Source organism: Diadema antillarum, unplaced genomic scaffold (assembly GCF_040938485.1).
Source record: "Diadema antillarum isolate AM-2024a unplaced genomic scaffold, OU_Dant_1.0 scf00000160, whole genome shotgun sequence".
Classification (NCBI taxonomy): domain Eukaryota; kingdom Metazoa; phylum Echinodermata; class Echinoidea; order Diadematoida; family Diadematidae; genus Diadema; species Diadema antillarum.
Genome location: NW_027271049.1, coordinates 259,576 through 277,886, shown reverse-complemented (window position 1 = coordinate 277,886; position 18,311 = coordinate 259,576). Strand labels below are relative to the sequence as shown.

The following is an 18,311-nucleotide window of genomic DNA, read 5'->3' as shown; positions in this document are numbered from 1 at the left end:
AAGTTTACCTCGTCAAACAAACCGCTTTTTTTTAATCATAGATATTGTTATGGTAAAGATCAAATTTGTCCTGCATTATTTTTCTTTCAGGAGGCCCACAAGGATTATTAGTGAGTAAATACGTCATCCTTTTCCTATTATTTGTTTGCTTATTTGTTTTCCTTGAGAGGTTCATTTCTAACGAGATGGATTCTGGGCAACATGCTGTTTCAGTATTAGAGATTTCTTTGATTTATAAAACAGAAGTTGTAGGAGTTGTTCCATTTACTAGACTAATTGATTTATGCGTTTCAGAACATTTGCTCATAGCAACCATTCAACCCCAAAAGTTGATGATGATAAATGTTTGAAACTCTTGAGCCGTTCATCCTCTGCCATTAGAATATCGAGATATATTGTATGTTGTGTCTGGAGGGAAAAGCATGATTATTTAGTATGATGACATGAAATTGAGTACTTATGTAAAGCTATTTTATGTTTGCGATTGTTACATAATTATACACTTTCTACCTTCGCTAGGAATCGCCTCATGCCAACGACACACGGACCAGAGCGTCGTTACTACTGACAAACCTACTATCCACGCTTCTCCTGTTTGCATAGCACTAGTATTCACAAACTGCCAACGATGGCATTACATATTCTCGTGATAAATAATGTGTCTTTAAAAGAAATGGAGGAACATAAGTAAGTCACACCAGACTTGTAGCGTGGCTGTGTGGATACATTATAAACAAAAAAAAAGTTTACTTCGTCGAGCAAACTCGTCATGTAAGCACTCTTCATTCCCCGTCAGAGAGCATCGCATCTCGACCATATGGCCGAAACCTGGTGACTTCCATTCCCCGTCACCGCCCGCCCAGAAATCCCGAGCCGAGAGGGGTCCCAGCCTTGACGTCGCAGCTGTGCCGTGTATAAATTGTATGTGCATTCCCCGCGTACACGGCAATTAGGCAGGAATGCTCTTAGCGCAAATTCACGCCGATCGCTTATCAGCAGCGGTGTGGTCCGGAGATTTTCCCCTGCCAAGAATCTTATCTGAAGGAAAGGTACCTCTGCCTGAACTATGGGTTGTTGGCAGGGGAAAGCAGAGAGATGTTTTATCGCTACTTCTGTATTTATCACGGTTAGCTAGTGAGGAGCAGCGCAAACTCCAAAGAGGAGCGTTTACTCCAGAGCTAACCATTTAGGCACGGAATCACAAGCATTCATACGATGAAATGTGCTCGTGTTACTGTTATACAACTTCCAATAATCATGTGAAATCTAATATTCAGTCGATTTGACAATGCCCAGTACCCGTAGCTCGCGCATTGTCCCTATATGCCAAAGCATAGCAAAGCACTTTTGGAAAAGTTGTTGGGGAAATCCCCATAAATGACAATAAAAAATTCCGATAAGGCTATTCACAATGTGTTTCTCTTTTTGTGAATAAATCTGTCTAAAAATGTTAAGTGTAATACATTCATGTAACTCTTGTAATTATTCAAAATAAGTTTAACTTTCCACGAGTAACATAATTCCACGTAATATACAATGTATTAGTTTGGCTGAGTCTTCCATGTCTCCACTTACAAGTGGCATTCCACACCATACTAAAGTTGGCTTGGATAGAAAGAGTGAAAAAAACAACAACAACAAACATACACAGAATGACGGAAACTTAATGAAAATTAAATCTAAATTTAAAGTGGTTATGGGCTGATTCAAGAAACAGTCATATGGGGCAACTTTGCAAACTATAGGTAATAACGATGCCATTTAATCATGCACATGTGTCCCATTCAACTACTACTTTATACAAAATAATACTTACGTAATTTCCTTCTTTGACACGAAGACAAAGACAAAATCTTTCTTCGCAATGACTTATTGTCGTTGTTATTGTTGCTGTGATTATTATTGTTATTTATTATTATTGCTGTTGTTGTTGAGTATGTTCCATTAACCCGTGCAGCAATAATTACTATAATTATAGGGCAAAAGGGTTGCAATCGCTCAATTGTAGTTCAAAACATGTTTTTATGATATTTTTTTTTTTAGCAGATTGATTGGAGAGCCGTGATGTAATGGCTTTATCCTCTCTGCCACTTTGTATAGTCGTTGCTAATTATCGCACTGCTTTTCTGTCTTTTTTTTGAATTGATAATCGATTATGATGAAACTTCTGGGAGGTTTTGCCTCTATCCTCCATAGTCAACATGAACGTGGTCCAGCTAGATTTGCTCTTTAATCAAATCATGACGAGTTGCCTCTCTGCGTACTACCAAGGTTGATGTCCTCTTGTCGATCTATTTCACTCCTCCATGATTTCAATTCTTTTTTTTTTTGGTCGTGATTTTGTAGTGTGGTGGTTGAGGTATTGTTAAACACATCCTTTCACACGATGTTTTCTACAGCGTCGCCTAAATAGAGGAGAGGCGGAGAAGGATTGGGGGGGGGGTAGATGGAGGGGGATGGAGAAGAGAGGAATGAAAGGGGATAGAAAAGAATAAGGAAACGGTAAAGAGCTACAACACACCTCAACCTGAGCGAGCTCACTATAGGCCACCCCACTCTCTGTCTCCTTTGCTTGCTGATTGCTCGCTTTGCATCAAGTAACCTTTTGTCGAGAACACTGCCATACAGACGCAACCCTAAAATTTTTTTCTCCCGTTCTATGCCGATTATTATCAGGTCTTTTCTGCATCGGGGGCATAGACGTGACCCGAGAAAATGGGCAAATCATTTGCTTCCTTGCGCACGAATTGTTGGTGTTGAAAAAGATCTAGAAAAAAGAAAGAAGACTCAACAGACACTTTTCATTCCTCATTCTCTGGTTCGGATGTTGGTAGAATGAAACTAAGTTTTGTGTCAATAAAAAAAAAAAACAGATTCCGAAATCGTATTGAGAACAAGCAGAGTTAGCACAACTTCCTCGATCAAGTAGGCATATGAACGCCTTAAATGAGTTATGGTTTGACTTCTGTTCTTCTTTTTATTAGCACACCCGTGCCTCTCAACTTTGAATGGTTAATCAAATAAAGCAGCCAAATTAAACGGTCTTAATCCCTGATTAGTGTGCCGGAGTATGTGCGAAAGCACACTCTCTAAATATAAATCTACGCGACACTTCTCGACTTTGCGAACCGTGAATGCGTTATGTGTACACTTTAGTCATGTAACGTGCTCATCGATTCATGTTCTACGGAGTGTGATAATTCAGCAGGACTTTTGGAGCCAGTGTTTGGCTAGTGCGTATTCTCCGTTCATCTGAACAATTTCATAATTAATCTCGACAAGGAATATGGTTTAAAATGGGCAATTAAGGCATTTGGTTGTCAAATCTTGAGCAGTTAGTTTGCTGTCGGTGCGAGCCGCTACGCATCGAACGCACTGTGTGTGGCACACACACCATGGGTGGTCAGGAACCGGACGCTCTGATTGGCTGCGATATACTGAGGGGGGCGTGGTGTCAATCGTGATATAGGAATTGGTGAGAGAGAAGTATAGGCACGAATTCAACGTGAGCTAGATATTCTGGGTTATGAGTGTCAATCGTGTTGCACACAAGGCCTCTGAAAGTCCGGCTTAGTGAGATACATCCATGCCAATGTACGCATCACGCACCTCGCCCGGCGAAGTCCACCCCGGCAGCGCCCCGGTATCGAACCAGGGAATGGCGATGCAGCCCTACCACACGGCGGCTCCGTCCATACCTAACAACCTGGGCGTCATGCACTCGGTTTTCCCGCCCGACCAGAGCTACTATCGGCATCCGACTTACTCTGGGATGTCGATGTCGATGTACGGCCATGACCAGTACTCTAGCATGGCTCGATCTCCGTATGGACCGTACGCCCCACAACAGGCCAACCCCAAGGATATGGTCAAGCCGCCATATTCTTACATAGCCCTCATTGCTATGGCCATCATGAACGCGTCGGACAAGAAAATTACCCTGAACGGAATATACCAGTTCATCATGGACAGGTTTCCCTTCTATCGGGAAAATAAACAGGGTTGGCAGAACTCAATTCGTCACAACCTGTCCCTGAACGACTGCTTCGTGAAAATCCCGCGGGACGACAAGAAACCAGGCAAGGGGAGCTACTGGAGCCTGGACCCGGACAGCTACAATATGTTCGACAACGGGAGCTACCTGAGGAGGAGAAAGCGTTTCAAGAAGAAGGACTCCCTGAAGGGCGATAAGGACGAACGCGACGGCGAGCTGAGGAAGGGGCAGGAGATCGGCGGTGACGGTACCCACTCGGCCGAGGAGAAAGTCGGTAAGCCCAATGGCGTTGTGTGTGCCGGTGAGATGGGTGATTCAGTGAACAGTTCGATTAGTCGAAGTGATGTGCAAACGAGCGCCGCTCTTATCACGCCGAAAGTAGAGCCCATGGACTCCCCATCGGACGTGTTGAATGAGCCCTCCCCAACTCAACCCCACCACCAAATGTCGGTGGACAATCCGCTGCTCGAATCACAACACCACTCGGGAACGTACACCGTCGAGAACCTCATGGCCATCCGGCAGCAGCGGGACGGATTAGCGGCGCACGGCGGCGGCTGTGGCGGGAGCGGCAGCGATCCCAACTCCGCACCTCACGCATTGCCTTCCCGCGCGGGCCAGCTTCTATCTCCGCAGCCGCTCGGTTACTCGCAGCACCTGTCGCAGTTCAATCGTGGCGGTATTTCTTGCTCCAAGCGTTCCGTCCTTGGCTCATTGAACCAATATCCATGTGCAACTTACGAGCCAGAAACAATGGCAATGGGCAAGCATATGGCGATTGCGCCGACGCCCGAAGAAATCCAACAGGAGCACGGACTAAACCAGCGGCTGAGTCCCCCCGGATCGAGCTCGATTCTCACCACGCAGCCCAGCTCTGTGAATGTGCATCGCGCTAACTCGTGGTACAACAACGGCAGTCCCGACGTCCATTCGTCAACTTCCAGCCAAAACCATTACGGTATGTACGACCCTCAGCGCACGGTGGCATTATCCCACGCCACTATTCAAAACGGCCAGCTACCGACGTCGGCAAACGCGAACGAAAGTTGTCAGTTGTCGATGTCATCGATGAGCGGTTACCGGTCATCGCCCTCAGGTACAACGCCGGCCTCGATGTATCCTTCGTCGGCTCACTACAGCTACGATTGTCCAAAGTTTTGAACACTCCGTGCACCTTTGATAAGTAGACGTTGATCGCCAAAAAAACACAAACAACTCTTATACCAAATAACTTCGAATATTGAGGCCATCAAAGGATCGGCTCTCGTTTTACTGGTAGTATATTGAACAACGATAGCATACTTCTATGTGAGCGAAAACAAGGATGGAGGAGTAGCTAGACAGACAGACCAGACAGAGACAGACGGACAGACAGACAGAAAGACACACTCAGACTTACCGGTGGGTGTACAGCCATCACTGATTTGTTCTACCCTTCGTTAATGTTGTTCATTCTTTGTTATCATAGAGTCCGTATTTAATCACGTCAGTCTTTGTTTACACTTTAATTTTTCTCACGAAGTCAAACGAAATAACGCGACTGAATATGAAAGTTGTTTGGCCCCCTGTCTATCAGTCTTTCAAACGAACAAAATCAAACTTAGAAGTACAAAGAGAAGAATGATATTTGGATTGATTGCCAACTCTGATACCAAAGTAAATATGGGGTATTATTGTGCATTATGACGCTTACGTCATTCGTTATATACGTTAAATACATGTTGCTTTTCCGTAATTCAATTCTTTTGCATTTTAGTATCTTCATAGCGATTACAACTTGTATATCATTTTTTTTTTGTACGTCGTAACTGTCAGTGGGTCAGATACCTTTTCCTGTAATTCTTACTTCCTTCCGGAAGTCGAATCCTAAGTGAGGTATATCTGGGACAGGGATAGTACGTGTTCTCTCTCCTTCCTTTCATGCAATGGTTAGTTTTATCGTAATACGTGGCATGCTTGTACACGAGTAGTAGCAGAACAGCTGCAGTTGCACCCTGGGAGAGATAAGAGAACTGAAATTATTGAAATTTTGTTCAATATAATTATTATGTTTCTTTCACTGGAAGACAATGCTTTCCCGTTCGATTATGCACGATGATATCAACTTGATATGAAAACAAAAAATGCAGCAGTGTTATGTCATATAATGTCTGCAACCTCTTTGGTTAAATACTATATCGGTGTTCTATTTACCTTAATTAAACATTGACAAAGTTTTTTTTTTTATTGTGTACGTCACATGAAACGTAAAAATGAAAGATTACCCCGAACATGCCGAATGTAAAATGATTTGCAGATTTAGTGTAACAAATGCCATTGGTAAATAGCTCTTTTGCGATTGAATGAAAAGCCTTACAAACATGCTGTGGTGTGCGGATACGCGGCAAATGTATCGGCCCTTTTGAAGTCGTCCGCATTGTTACAATGCATTTTAATACTGACAAAGAGATAGAAATCGTCTCCACTTATGATTCGTGAGTAGTACATTAGGCGGCCCCCTTTTTGACGATTATCGTTTTCTCGGGTGACGTACAAACGGATGAAAAGGTAGTACATGAGGCAAATACCGTTTTTATAATTATTTAAAAGCTCTTATTTACATGTGATCGTTATTTTTTTTGTATGTGTTTTATAATCACAACGTTGAGTTCATGATAGTGAGACAGGCCACGAACATGGATATGTGTCTCTTTTTGACCAAATACTCTAGACGCTCTTGCCGATGGTTGAAACAACTTAGCAAAGAACACAGAGGATAACTGTCACTGAAAGTTATAACGCTGTTCCGATCAGATAAAAAGAAACAAGATCGAGAATCATAGATTCTTTTTTTTTTTTTGAGAGAATCGTACTTATGTTGTGTAAAAAGAAAACAAATGCAGGGTCATCTTAACTATATCATTATGCAAGGACCGCTTGTCGGCATACGACTTTTTTTTTCTTTTGACTTGCCATATCTTTGGTGTGAGTTTCCGAATCAGTCAGAAATGTTGTAAGGCTACCGATTGACAAATGCATTGTGTATGAATGGTTCCTGCTTTCAGAAGAAAAGGTCTATGTGTATAATTATGTACATGTATTATGTGTAAGTTGGGCGCTTAACGAGGTGGATAACGAATTTCGTGAGAATTCTTGTCTTCCAATACTCTTTTAAAAACCTGATTACCACACGAGGACATGTATTGGGGCGAATGAGACACGGAAAACAGGGTTTCTTTTCTAGTTATGATTATGTAACTTCATTGGCTCAGTTTGACAAATGTCATTCAAAATATGAAGCTATATTTCCATGTGGTATGGTGGGGGGGGGGGGGGGATGGGGATTATGAGAATTCCTACCCAAGAATGATAAAACAGTTTAGTTTCTTTCCGCCATCAACTCTAATTGGTGATGAAGGGATTGTAATATTGTATACGGGAGGAACGGAATAGACAGCGTTTTCTTTAACATATCTTTTCAAGTGTGTACATATCGATTCCTCGGAGAGCAACTTAAACCTTTCATGTGTCTAAGTTAGAGACGGGAAATACTAGTACTCTTTTTTTAAATTGAAATAATGAATGAATAATTTCACAACGACTTCATATGAATGAAGCGAGCGTCCCTACCATTATGTGTGTTACACTACTTTAGATCGAGAATATACATGTACTTTCCACCTTAAGAACTTTCTTGTATGTGTTTCACGAGTTATTTGCCAAAGCAATTCTTGACGCTGCTGATGTGAATATGACAATGATAATGGTAACGGTAGTTATTAAAAATAATGATGACGATGATGATAATAATAATGATGTTAATAATGATAATAATAATGATAATAATGATAACATAATTATGGTAGTAGTGATGTTTGACAATGATATGCCATCAATTATATCAAACAGGGACGGACGGCTAAAAACGAAAACACCCGAAAACAAAACCATGAAAAGTAAAGAATAGCAAGGCATATTGATTGTGAACATGTCTTGAAAGTTCATGTCTTATTGCTGAAGATATCAATAGTGTACATTGGAAATAAATCTTTGGTAGAAGTTCGGCGTTATTTATAAAGTTATAGTATTATAACTCAGGAAACGATAGCGATGACATTCTACCCCAAGTTTTTGATTTAATTTCTAATCGTCGACTATTCTGACCGGCAGTCAGTTTAGGATTTATAGGGGTTGATTTTTTAGCTGAATTGTATTAGAAATGACACTTTTCCTTAGCGATGAATTAAGAAAGAACCCTCGTGACCCGAAACTCACACGATCCGAAACCTCGTCTGATTGTTTAGAAGCAAAAAAGCAAAAGAAAAGCAAAAACAAAGTCGCATTAACCGTCTACAGGTTCATTCGCCTACAGTTGTTCTTTGGCAATGTATCGTTCTGTGCCATTTAGCGCCTTTGCTAATTTGTCTCTGTTCGAAATAAGATATTGGGGGGCAAAAAGTCATGGTTGGGCACGATTTAGTGTCCCCTTCTTTCTAATCATTTTCCATGGAAGGGACGTGTGGAAATACACGGTCCATCTCCTTTCATTTTGAGAATAATAGATGGTGACTTCAGTATTTTCCCGAAGGAGCAAATCATTTTCTGGATAAACGCTATCACTTAACTGTTCTTGAGCGCTAAGTTCAATTTGCAGTCCAAAATTTGCCGGGACTCTCCGTGGAGTTATTTCCCCATTACAATACTGTGCTATGAGACAGAGTACGGAGTATAGAGTAGGAGTAGCGAGTTTCCAAGCAGTCTCTTTCGTTTAAGTTTTTTCCTCTTCATCTATTTTTTTTTTCTTGGTATGTGTGTGTACGTGTGTATCTCTGTGTTGTAGCCTGCCTAATACGCCATCCACGAAATAAATCAATACAAGGGGTTTTTTTTTTGGAGCCGCGCGCTGCACATAGCGAAGTGTCGCTATGTTAGTGGTGTTCCTCACCCGAGCCGATCCCTCGGCCGTTCACGCGTTCTTGGGTCTCAGACGCGAACGTTTTCCTCTCTCCTCTCTTCTTTTCCCCCTCTCCATCCTTCTCTCCTTCTGTCTCTCTCGTGAGTGCGGGCTTTCGATTTCTTACCAGCCTTCTCCCTCTCGACCACGCACGTTTGGAAGATGGCGAGATGAAGGAGAGAGAGAAAAAAAAATCGTTTGAATCGGATTAATTTTCCATGAGTGAATTTCGAGATTACGATTTAATTGAAATCGCTACCCAATCTGACAGTAACGTTCTAGAAGGTGGGATAATGGTGTTTTGGCGGGCAGGAAAAAAAATGGTAGGGGAAATGTCGTTTGTGAGTCAACTGGCAGGCTTTCTCACTATAAATCACCGTTGCTACCGGAGCTGAAATCTAAGAACAACGGCAGTTCGCAATCATGAAATAAAAAAAAGCTCATTACAGTGAATAGATACGTGATTTTTATCAAAATGAATACTGGTCAGCGAGAAATTTTCTTTCATGTTTAATGTATACAAATTTGTATAGTCTGGTGTATTTTACGTCGACATCCTAGACATAAATCACTGTTTTTTTGACTCATTAAATTTATGTGTAGTCTTACGTGTTCTGATACTAAGTTGTAATGCTGCTTCACTGTTCGAATGATGATTTCTACACATAATTGTATAAAGTTACTCAATATATTCATATCTATGTGATTCGCGCTTTTAACGGGAATGAATCGAACGTCCTTGGTCGGAAAAGTAACAAGGATTAATTTTTTTTTAACTTCTGTCATATCAATTCATGTCAATCCGAGGAGCTTCTTGCTAGTCTATAATCTTTCCCTTTCGTCATACAGTATATGGCACTTCAAAAGACCCTCCTGTTTGTGTAAAGCCGCGGCAAGATATGAAACTCTATACTTGACTATTGTTATCTGTTCTCATTGTCGAAATTATCGTGAACTGAGAATGGACGTGTTCACATCAGGTTGCGAAGGACGTACATGATTGGGAATTTAGAAAAAAAAGAAAGAAGAAAGAGATTTTTTTTAATTTGTTCGTCAAAGTTCGTCATCATTTCTCCTCGTTAATGTCAGGGGCAAAGAATGAAGTTGTCCAAAGTTTATGATTGACTGATTGAATGAATGTAAGTGACAAAATGTTCTTCGTCGTTTTTATGAATATGGAAAAAAAAATAAAGAGAGAACTTAATCTTGCTCATGAGAGAAGAAAGAAATTGATTTTGTTTCCCTTGTTTGTTTCTCGGTTCATTGTTTACCCTTATTTTGATGATAGCATTCACACTCACAGTGATACAATATTACATTTAACTAATTAATACATGATTATTCATTCTGTCGCCCTGCTTATTACTATCTTTTGTCCTCACTAGAGTTTTTCCTCCTCTTTCTGTTAGATAATTTTGTTTTTCCTTATTCTTGTAGTAGAATCACGATGTAAACAAGGAAGGTTATTTATTCAGTGGTTCACTCTTTGATGAAGCATACAATATACATGTACTTAGACAGAGTATGAATAGATAAAGTTTTATAGAGAAAGTTTCCCTAAAATTGGACAAACCCCCTCAATATTAGAAAGTAACAATCTACATATTCACATGTCTTTACAAAGTACTGATATCGGTCTAATATGATGCAAATTAGAATAAGTGATGACGCTATGGCAGTTCAAGATACCCATTCGCTTGCATGCAAATTTTCTATGAATTTCCTTTCGTGAAGTGAATTCAATAGGAAGAAAATAAAAACATCTTTCACAGAAAAAAAAAATGTTTCAAACTTCAACGATTCAGCTATAATGACCACTAAAAAGTAGAGATGCCGAATTCTTGATATGGTTAATATTGCAGTATGATGCTATTTCTATGTACAAACCAGTGGGATATTTGCAAAGCGTATGGCATCTGTACCTTGTGTGCGTTGCGTATATGCGGTTATGACTGATAATGTAGATCGTCAAAATTATATAATTTTCTTGTTTTTACTGTTTCACTCACTTTGTCCTGTTTATTTTACTTCAACCTTTTAAGGAAAAGGCATGCTTGATCATGATATCTTATGATCCTTATACTGCCCCCGAATTTCAACTTCGTTATCTTATGTTGCGTGTTCGCCATTTGAAAACGATGAGAGTAGCATGGTGTTGATATCAAACTTCTGTCAGTAAAACAAATAGGAAAACTTATTGAAACATCTTTCAATTTCTCTATCTACGAGTTAGACATATGGATGATGATGATGATGATGATGATGATGATGATGATGATGATGATGATGATGGATGAATTGGACGGATGTTCAAGCTGGCTTTTCATAATATAAGGTGAAGTAAAATTAATGAAACAGGACGAAGAACAAAAAAGGTATGGAAAATAAGAAAATCATATAATTTTGAATTATATCGTGTGATTGTAACGTATAAGGCCATTTTTCACACACTTAACTTTTGCTTCATAGCTTCAAACTAGTGGAAAGGAAAATCTTGGGTTTTTTTTCCCCCCAAACTTTCACAATCTCACAATCCTCAACACAGTTTACTGTTTCTCCCTTTACCATATGCTGCATAATACTCCCTGAGGTTTATCTCCCTATTCCTTTTTTTATGATTTATTGTCAATGCAGATACACTGGATCTGGTTATAATTACAGTATTATCATTTATCAAACTTCGTTAGTGCGTGAGCAGTTTCCCGGATTTATTGCAGTGTCAGGTCAGTCAAGCTTATCTCTGAACCCACAACTAATTGCGACTCAGTAATTGACCGTAAGGTATTAAGATGCACGTGTAATTGAGGGCTGCTCGTGTCCTAAACAAAGTTATAATCGTACATCATAATACAGGGCTGTAGTGAAAAGCCCCGCTTGTGTCCATGTTGAATATACTATACCGTGTATAAAATGCTTTATTTTCCTTGGTCATGCAAATCAAATTTAACAACAAATGTAACTGCAGACGCGATTATAAAGACATTTTTATTGCAAATTAATTTGGAAAGAAATTGTGAAAACGAGCAACCAATAAATGAAACCAAAATTGTATAAGTCGACACGAACCAATATCCACATGTCGTGAAAATACCTAATACACTATAGCGTACAGTTTGCTCCCATATTTTACCGCCCATACCTGACATTAACGGCTCCACTTCCCTTTCGCCAAAAGGTCAGCTGACCTGTGACAAAGGTCACGTACTGGTACCCTAGCAATGACCTATGACTCTCTTTCTTTCATTTTTTTCTCTTCCCAGGTCTTTTAGTTGTTGTTCAATGCACATTTATATGAATCACGAGCCAGGGTGGAAGTTCGTCACTTCCAAACTGCTGGCAAAATGAACAAGCGAAGACAACCGCCATTCTTAAAGAGGTAACTCAGCGAAAAGCTAGAACGTTTCTGTGCTGTGTGACTAGAACCACGGAGTAAAGAGTTGTCTGGAAAAACCTCGACAAGGTACAGAGTACTGAAATCAAAGTGAAAGGTCAAAAAGTGTTTCGACATGATGAAGGGCCTACTTGACGTTAAACACCAGTGCAGAATACCTTGCGTTTTCACTCGGTCAGTTGGATTATAAACAGCGCCACACAACACAATCTCTCTGATAAACAAACGGACGAAGTCAGCAGATAACGTTTTGCGACGAAATGCGATAACAGTATAAGTTGGCCATATTCTTTTTCGATAGGAAAATGATAAGGGATATTTACAATCTATCTATCTCGTATCTATCTATCTATCTATCTATCTATCTATCTATCTATCTATCTATCTATCTATCTACCCGTTCATCTATCTATCTACCTATCTACCTATCTATCTATCTATAACAGTATAAGTTGGCCATATTCTTTTTCGATAGGAAAATAATAAGGGATACAGTATTTACAATCTATCTATCTCGTATCTATCTATCTATCTATCTATCCACCTACCTATCTATCTATCTATCTATCTACCTATCTATCTCTCTATCTATCTACCTATCTATCTATCTATCTATTCATCTATCTATCTATCTATCTATCTATCTATCTATCTATCTATCTGTCTATCTATTTTTTCTATATATGAATGTCATGTATGAATATCATGTATATAAATAGATAAATATATGTATATATATATATGTATATATATATATATGTATATGTATATATATATTCATATATTTTATGTATGAATATACATGTATTCATGTTTTTATGTTCTTTGCATGCACAGGGGAAAAATTGAAAAAAAAATTCAGCTTTGAAAGCGGTTAACATAAGTGGCGTGTAACATGGTCTATGTGAACAGGGGTGTCGAATTTGCAATCATGAATCATTTCTTGCGCGATGAATCATGGAGACATCGCAGGTCGAAGGATCAGAAGGGGTTTTTCCTCCATATCCAAGTGCGAACCAGAATTAAAGCACTGTAGGTTTGGCCAAGAACGTAGCTTGTAATGAAGCATTGTACCTCTTTGTTTTAAATAGTAGTACTCATTACTGTTGAGTGACATTGTGTGTTATGGAATTTACTCAAGCATGTATGTTTCATTCGACTTTGTTTCAAATAAGGTTAACGGTGAATGAAAACGCAACCTCTTAATATTGATGTTATGCAAAAACTATCCATTTTATATACATAAAAAAAGGATATGATATATCGATATAATTATTGTTAGATATAATCCATAATTTTTTACACGGTAATCACTGTCAGCCGATTTCGTATAAAGGATCATACGTATGCATAATCTATTGTGCAACGCCGTCGATTTAACAGGCAGAATTGAGGTACGTTTTGCTCAGGCGTGTTGGACACGCACACGAGGTCGTATCTGTACACATCGACGAAACAAGCCGAAAAATATTCAATGCTTACTTTGAACAGAGAATGTCATCCGCGATTCTAAATGCGTTTCTACGATTCGATGTTTGATCTACTCCAGTGTACAGAGATATGATAACAACGCCTATACCTCTAGTTCCTTTCACCGTACTAAGCACTTTCTCAATAACAGCGAGAAAAACGGTACGTCCTATACGTCTTGTATAACGTTGAAAGATGACGATGAAAATTCACACCATGCAAATCACATACTCAATCAAGTTCCATGGCAATGATTTATATCATCTCTGCAAATTTCATTTTATCATGAAAGAGGATCTGAGAAGAATTTTTGTTATTTTAAAAGGAAATGAAAATTTAGAATTTGGCCGATACAAGGGGCCAAATCATCGTTTACGGCTTGTTGTCAAAACACGAGACAACTCTTTCCTAGCAATCGACGTCATAATATCCATATTTTCTTCTCCTGCGTGAGCCCAACCATGTACCTTGCAATAGACCTTGAACTGGAGTCTCTGTCCAGTTGAAAGTTGTCTGAAAAGAAAGAGTAAGATTTCAGAAGCACAACAGTGAAAATTTAATCAAAATCCGATATAGATTAAGGCAGATATGAAATTGTAAAGTTTCTATAGTTTTTTTGTACAACAGTTCTCGAACAGTTGAAATGAATATTCAAGTGATTGGGCAGATATGATGTCATCAATTAACAATTTTCCATTGATCTGTTACAAAAGACAAAACAAAACTTAAATTTATCTTTTTTTTTCTGCTATGAAAGTGTAAAACATAACGTCTTTCCTGGCTGAATAGCTTCAAAATATTGATCAGTCAGATATATTAGGATTTGTCACCGAGGCATAATTTCGTTAAAAAAAAGAAGAAATATCAAGATTTTGTGTACCAACCATATGCAAATTTTGAGGCGAAGACATCATCAACTCTCTAGAATTTACATATTCATATTAACTGTTTGAACAGTGTCTGATGAAAATCATCAAAAATTCACAAGTTCATAACTTCTATAATCATAATTTTTGTCTGGTTTTGATCAAATTTTCACTGTTGTGCTGATAACATTTGACTTTTTATCTTATCAGACGAACTTTTAACCGGTCCGGGATTCCCCTGTGAGTGGGGCAGTTATTCGTAGAGTCTGCAAACTCACCTTGTAAATCACAGACCACAGCCCTCTGGACAATTTAGTTATCATTTATTTCCATCCACCTAACAAAAATGACTGAAACAAAATACGAAACACATTTTACACAAATCAAATCGTTTTATCAATTTGTAGTTATAGTATTTGTAACGCAGTATGGATCATAAAGTATATAATGAAATATGTCTGCAATCAAGTAGAATAACTAAGAACAGATACATGATAGAAAAAAGAGTATAACAATGGAAAGAGTAGTCCACTGAAAAGCAGGGCTTTTAAAACGTTGATCACTCAATATCTAAACATATACATTAATAATCATCTAAAATCTATTCATCGTACAGCTGAAATATAGCTGTTGAATGTGATGTATAGGTATAACAAGGACATCGTCATTATAAACAGTAACTATTTTAACGAACAAGAAAATACAAATTCAGATTAAGCCTACAGTGTTACAGCCTGCAGGCACTATTGATTGAACTGTGTGTACCCAGAAAATATGGTGAAGAATGAAAACCCACAAACGACTGACTTGTTGTCATGTTATACTGTAGAGAAGGGGCGCACATCTTGAAGGAGACGTCTCTACAGTCTGCTACTTCAGCAATGTGCCCGGCGCACTCTGCCCGGTCAACTTGCGTTGATTTCGTAGGGTGCGACGAAGGTGTATTTTCAAAATCTACGACTATCGCAAATAAGGCCGTTTTTTCAATTACAGATACGGCTGGCTGGTAACTATATTGTTAAACTTGTAGATACTTGTTAGAGGAGCTGTGAACTTACAATGTGTCCTATTCTGTGTCGTTGACGTAAAGAGTGCGAAGATCTTGCCATTGTTATCAAGACAAGGAGAGCGAACTCCGCTGCGAAACATTTTTTATTTTATTTTCTGGAGATGAAATTACAGACTAGGCAACTTGCCCTGTACCCAGGAGCTGAAAGTGACAAGCAATAATTCAATTCTGTCAGTTTGATATCTGTAACAACAACGGTTTGCACCCCCACATTAAATCGCATGCAAATAGCACAAAATAAATACTCAACAATACACATACACATGCAGCCAAATGATATTATGATGATCAATATATTTCTCTTATGTTTGTTAATTGTCTTGTTTAGGGGAAAATGTACGAGAGAATTATGTATGTTGTCAACTTGAATAAAATGGTAACAACAACGAGCCACTTGGATTGTTGTTGGTTTTTTTTTTTCAGGGGAAAAATGCCTTTTCACTTTCGAAATAGCATGAAAAGCAGAAGGAAAAAGGTCAGTACTTTCCAGGCCTTAGAATGTCTTCCCCTAAGGCATAGATGGAAATCCTAAACGAGGGTTTGTTTTGTCAATCCAGGCTGCTAATTTTGATATCAAACATAGAATACAATTACAAAATCCTCCTCTCCGTCTGCAAAAGTCGAATTTGTTTTTTCCAGTGAAACATTACCTGTTGGAAAGTTTGTTAGTTATCTATATCTATTTTAGGTAATAAATGTGTATCACTAACTCTATTCAATAGTTCTTTGAACTTTTTTCTTCTTATTTGGAACAGAAACACAACCACGTTCGCATAGAAGTAGCCTTGGCGAAAAAAAAAAATGTATAGATATATGTAGCTGGGGAAAAAAAAGAGCAAAACCAGAGTTCCTCAGCAAATGTTTCTGGATAAGTTATATAGCTCGATAATGTGAGATGCCTTAATGATCGCCATAACGCGTTGTTTTCCAATTACGAGCTCAGAGATGCGTATCGTATACCACACAGACGAGCCGTATTATGCTTTCTTTGTGCGTGTGTGTGTATGCGTGTGTATGTGTGCATGGATATATATCCGCCTCTACATCGGATCTCCCAGCGATCTCTAGGCCGCTGGCAACGGCAGCCCCGCACCTCGGGTGTCCGCTGGTTCGGAATTATACGCTGACGATATCATATCACACCAAATCAATTACGCTTTGGCTTTGAACACGGTAATCTGTCATGCATTTCAGCATCGGATAGACGGTCAGTGTGGCAGAGAGGACGAGTGAGAAAGAGAGGGAGAGAAAGGGGGTAAATCTGGATTCATTATTGATGATTTTTTTCCCCTCTTCTCATCCTCTTTCGCCAGTACTCTTTCTCCCTGCTCCGTCTTTTCTCATCTCAAGTCAAATTTCTCACCATGGCGCGCAAGCTCTGTCCTCTGGAGGGTGTTTCAGAACTGAGAATATATACTGAGCTAGAAAGTGAGTAGAGAGAGAGATGGAGAGAGAGGAAAAAAAAAAGGAGAGAGGTTCGAAATCCTCAGAGCGACAGCAGCACAGTATTAGGCTCGTGCAATGTGAATACGATGGAAATTGACTTGAATTTTAATCAATGTTGGCTTAAGATCTGGCGTATGATATCACTTACCGCGGCATGCTCTAAAAACGAAACACGTGTCCGCCGTGAACTTGATAGCGTGTATGAATTTATTAGCGGCAATTGATCTCATGGAGAAACGCTTCAAAAAGCGCACAGATACCTGAACAAAAAAAAAGTAAAAGCGAGAAGAAATCAACCATAGAAATCCAGCGACTCTTGGTTATACTTCAGTCATTGATTTACTTCAGCTTTTGATTTGCACCCATTTTGAAAAGAAGGAAAAAAATAAATGTATAGAAAAGCATTGTCACATTGTATTCTACCCAAGACGGGTAGTTAAAACATCATTAGCACACTTCTCATGCTTTGCCGCTGTAATTGAAATCGTACCCGTAATAGCACGGCTGGAGATTATTGTATTATGTTGTGTCCCAGGGCAACATACTATATAAAGAAAAAAGTCTGAAAGAAAGAAAGAAAAACAAGAACAACAAAAGATAAAGGAAAGAAAAAAAGGAAAGAGAAAAGAAATACGAACTTTTAGTGACCTGTTCCCACTTGAGGGATATTTTGGGATGCCCAATTTTGGAAAGTAGGATCACAAGTAACATCAAAATGATTTGATTATCTATTAATGATTTCCATATCATATAATGGCAATGATGTAGCAAGTTTATATTATGCATCTATATGCCTTCTTCAGAAACCTCTATTTCAAACGCATGTATCTTCATGACAACGTAGGGCCTGCAAAAAGAAAAATTCTGACAAAATCTAAAGGGAATATGAAACATATTACACTGCAAACAGACGCCCTGACATTGCCTGATGTGATCTTGTGTGCATGCATGTTTGTGTGATGGTGGTTAGCTCTATAATAGCTATTTAACATGAGCACCCCAATGGAAAAAAATATTAACTATTCTTTTCATAATATAAACAGTCATTTTTGTTTTGAACTAACAGACTGTGATACGTTCATTTGATGTAAAATCACAGCACAATAGGTAGGCCATCGGTCAACACTTGAATTCCCTTTTGA

General features: G+C 38.9%; 1 protein-coding gene across 1 annotated transcript; it reads left to right on the top strand.

Moving 5' to 3' along the window:
• Window positions 1-3,537: 3,537 nt before the first annotated feature.
• Window positions 3,538-10,156, top strand: LOC139722200 (forkhead box protein C2-B-like). Its single transcript, XM_071633515.1, has one exon. It carries the CDS (start codon window positions 3,587-3,589, stop codon window positions 5,153-5,155), a length of 1,569 nt encoding a protein of 522 aa, XP_071489616.1. The 5' UTR covers window positions 3,538-3,586; the 3' UTR covers window positions 5,156-10,156.
• Window positions 10,157-18,311: the final 8,155 nt, after the last annotated feature.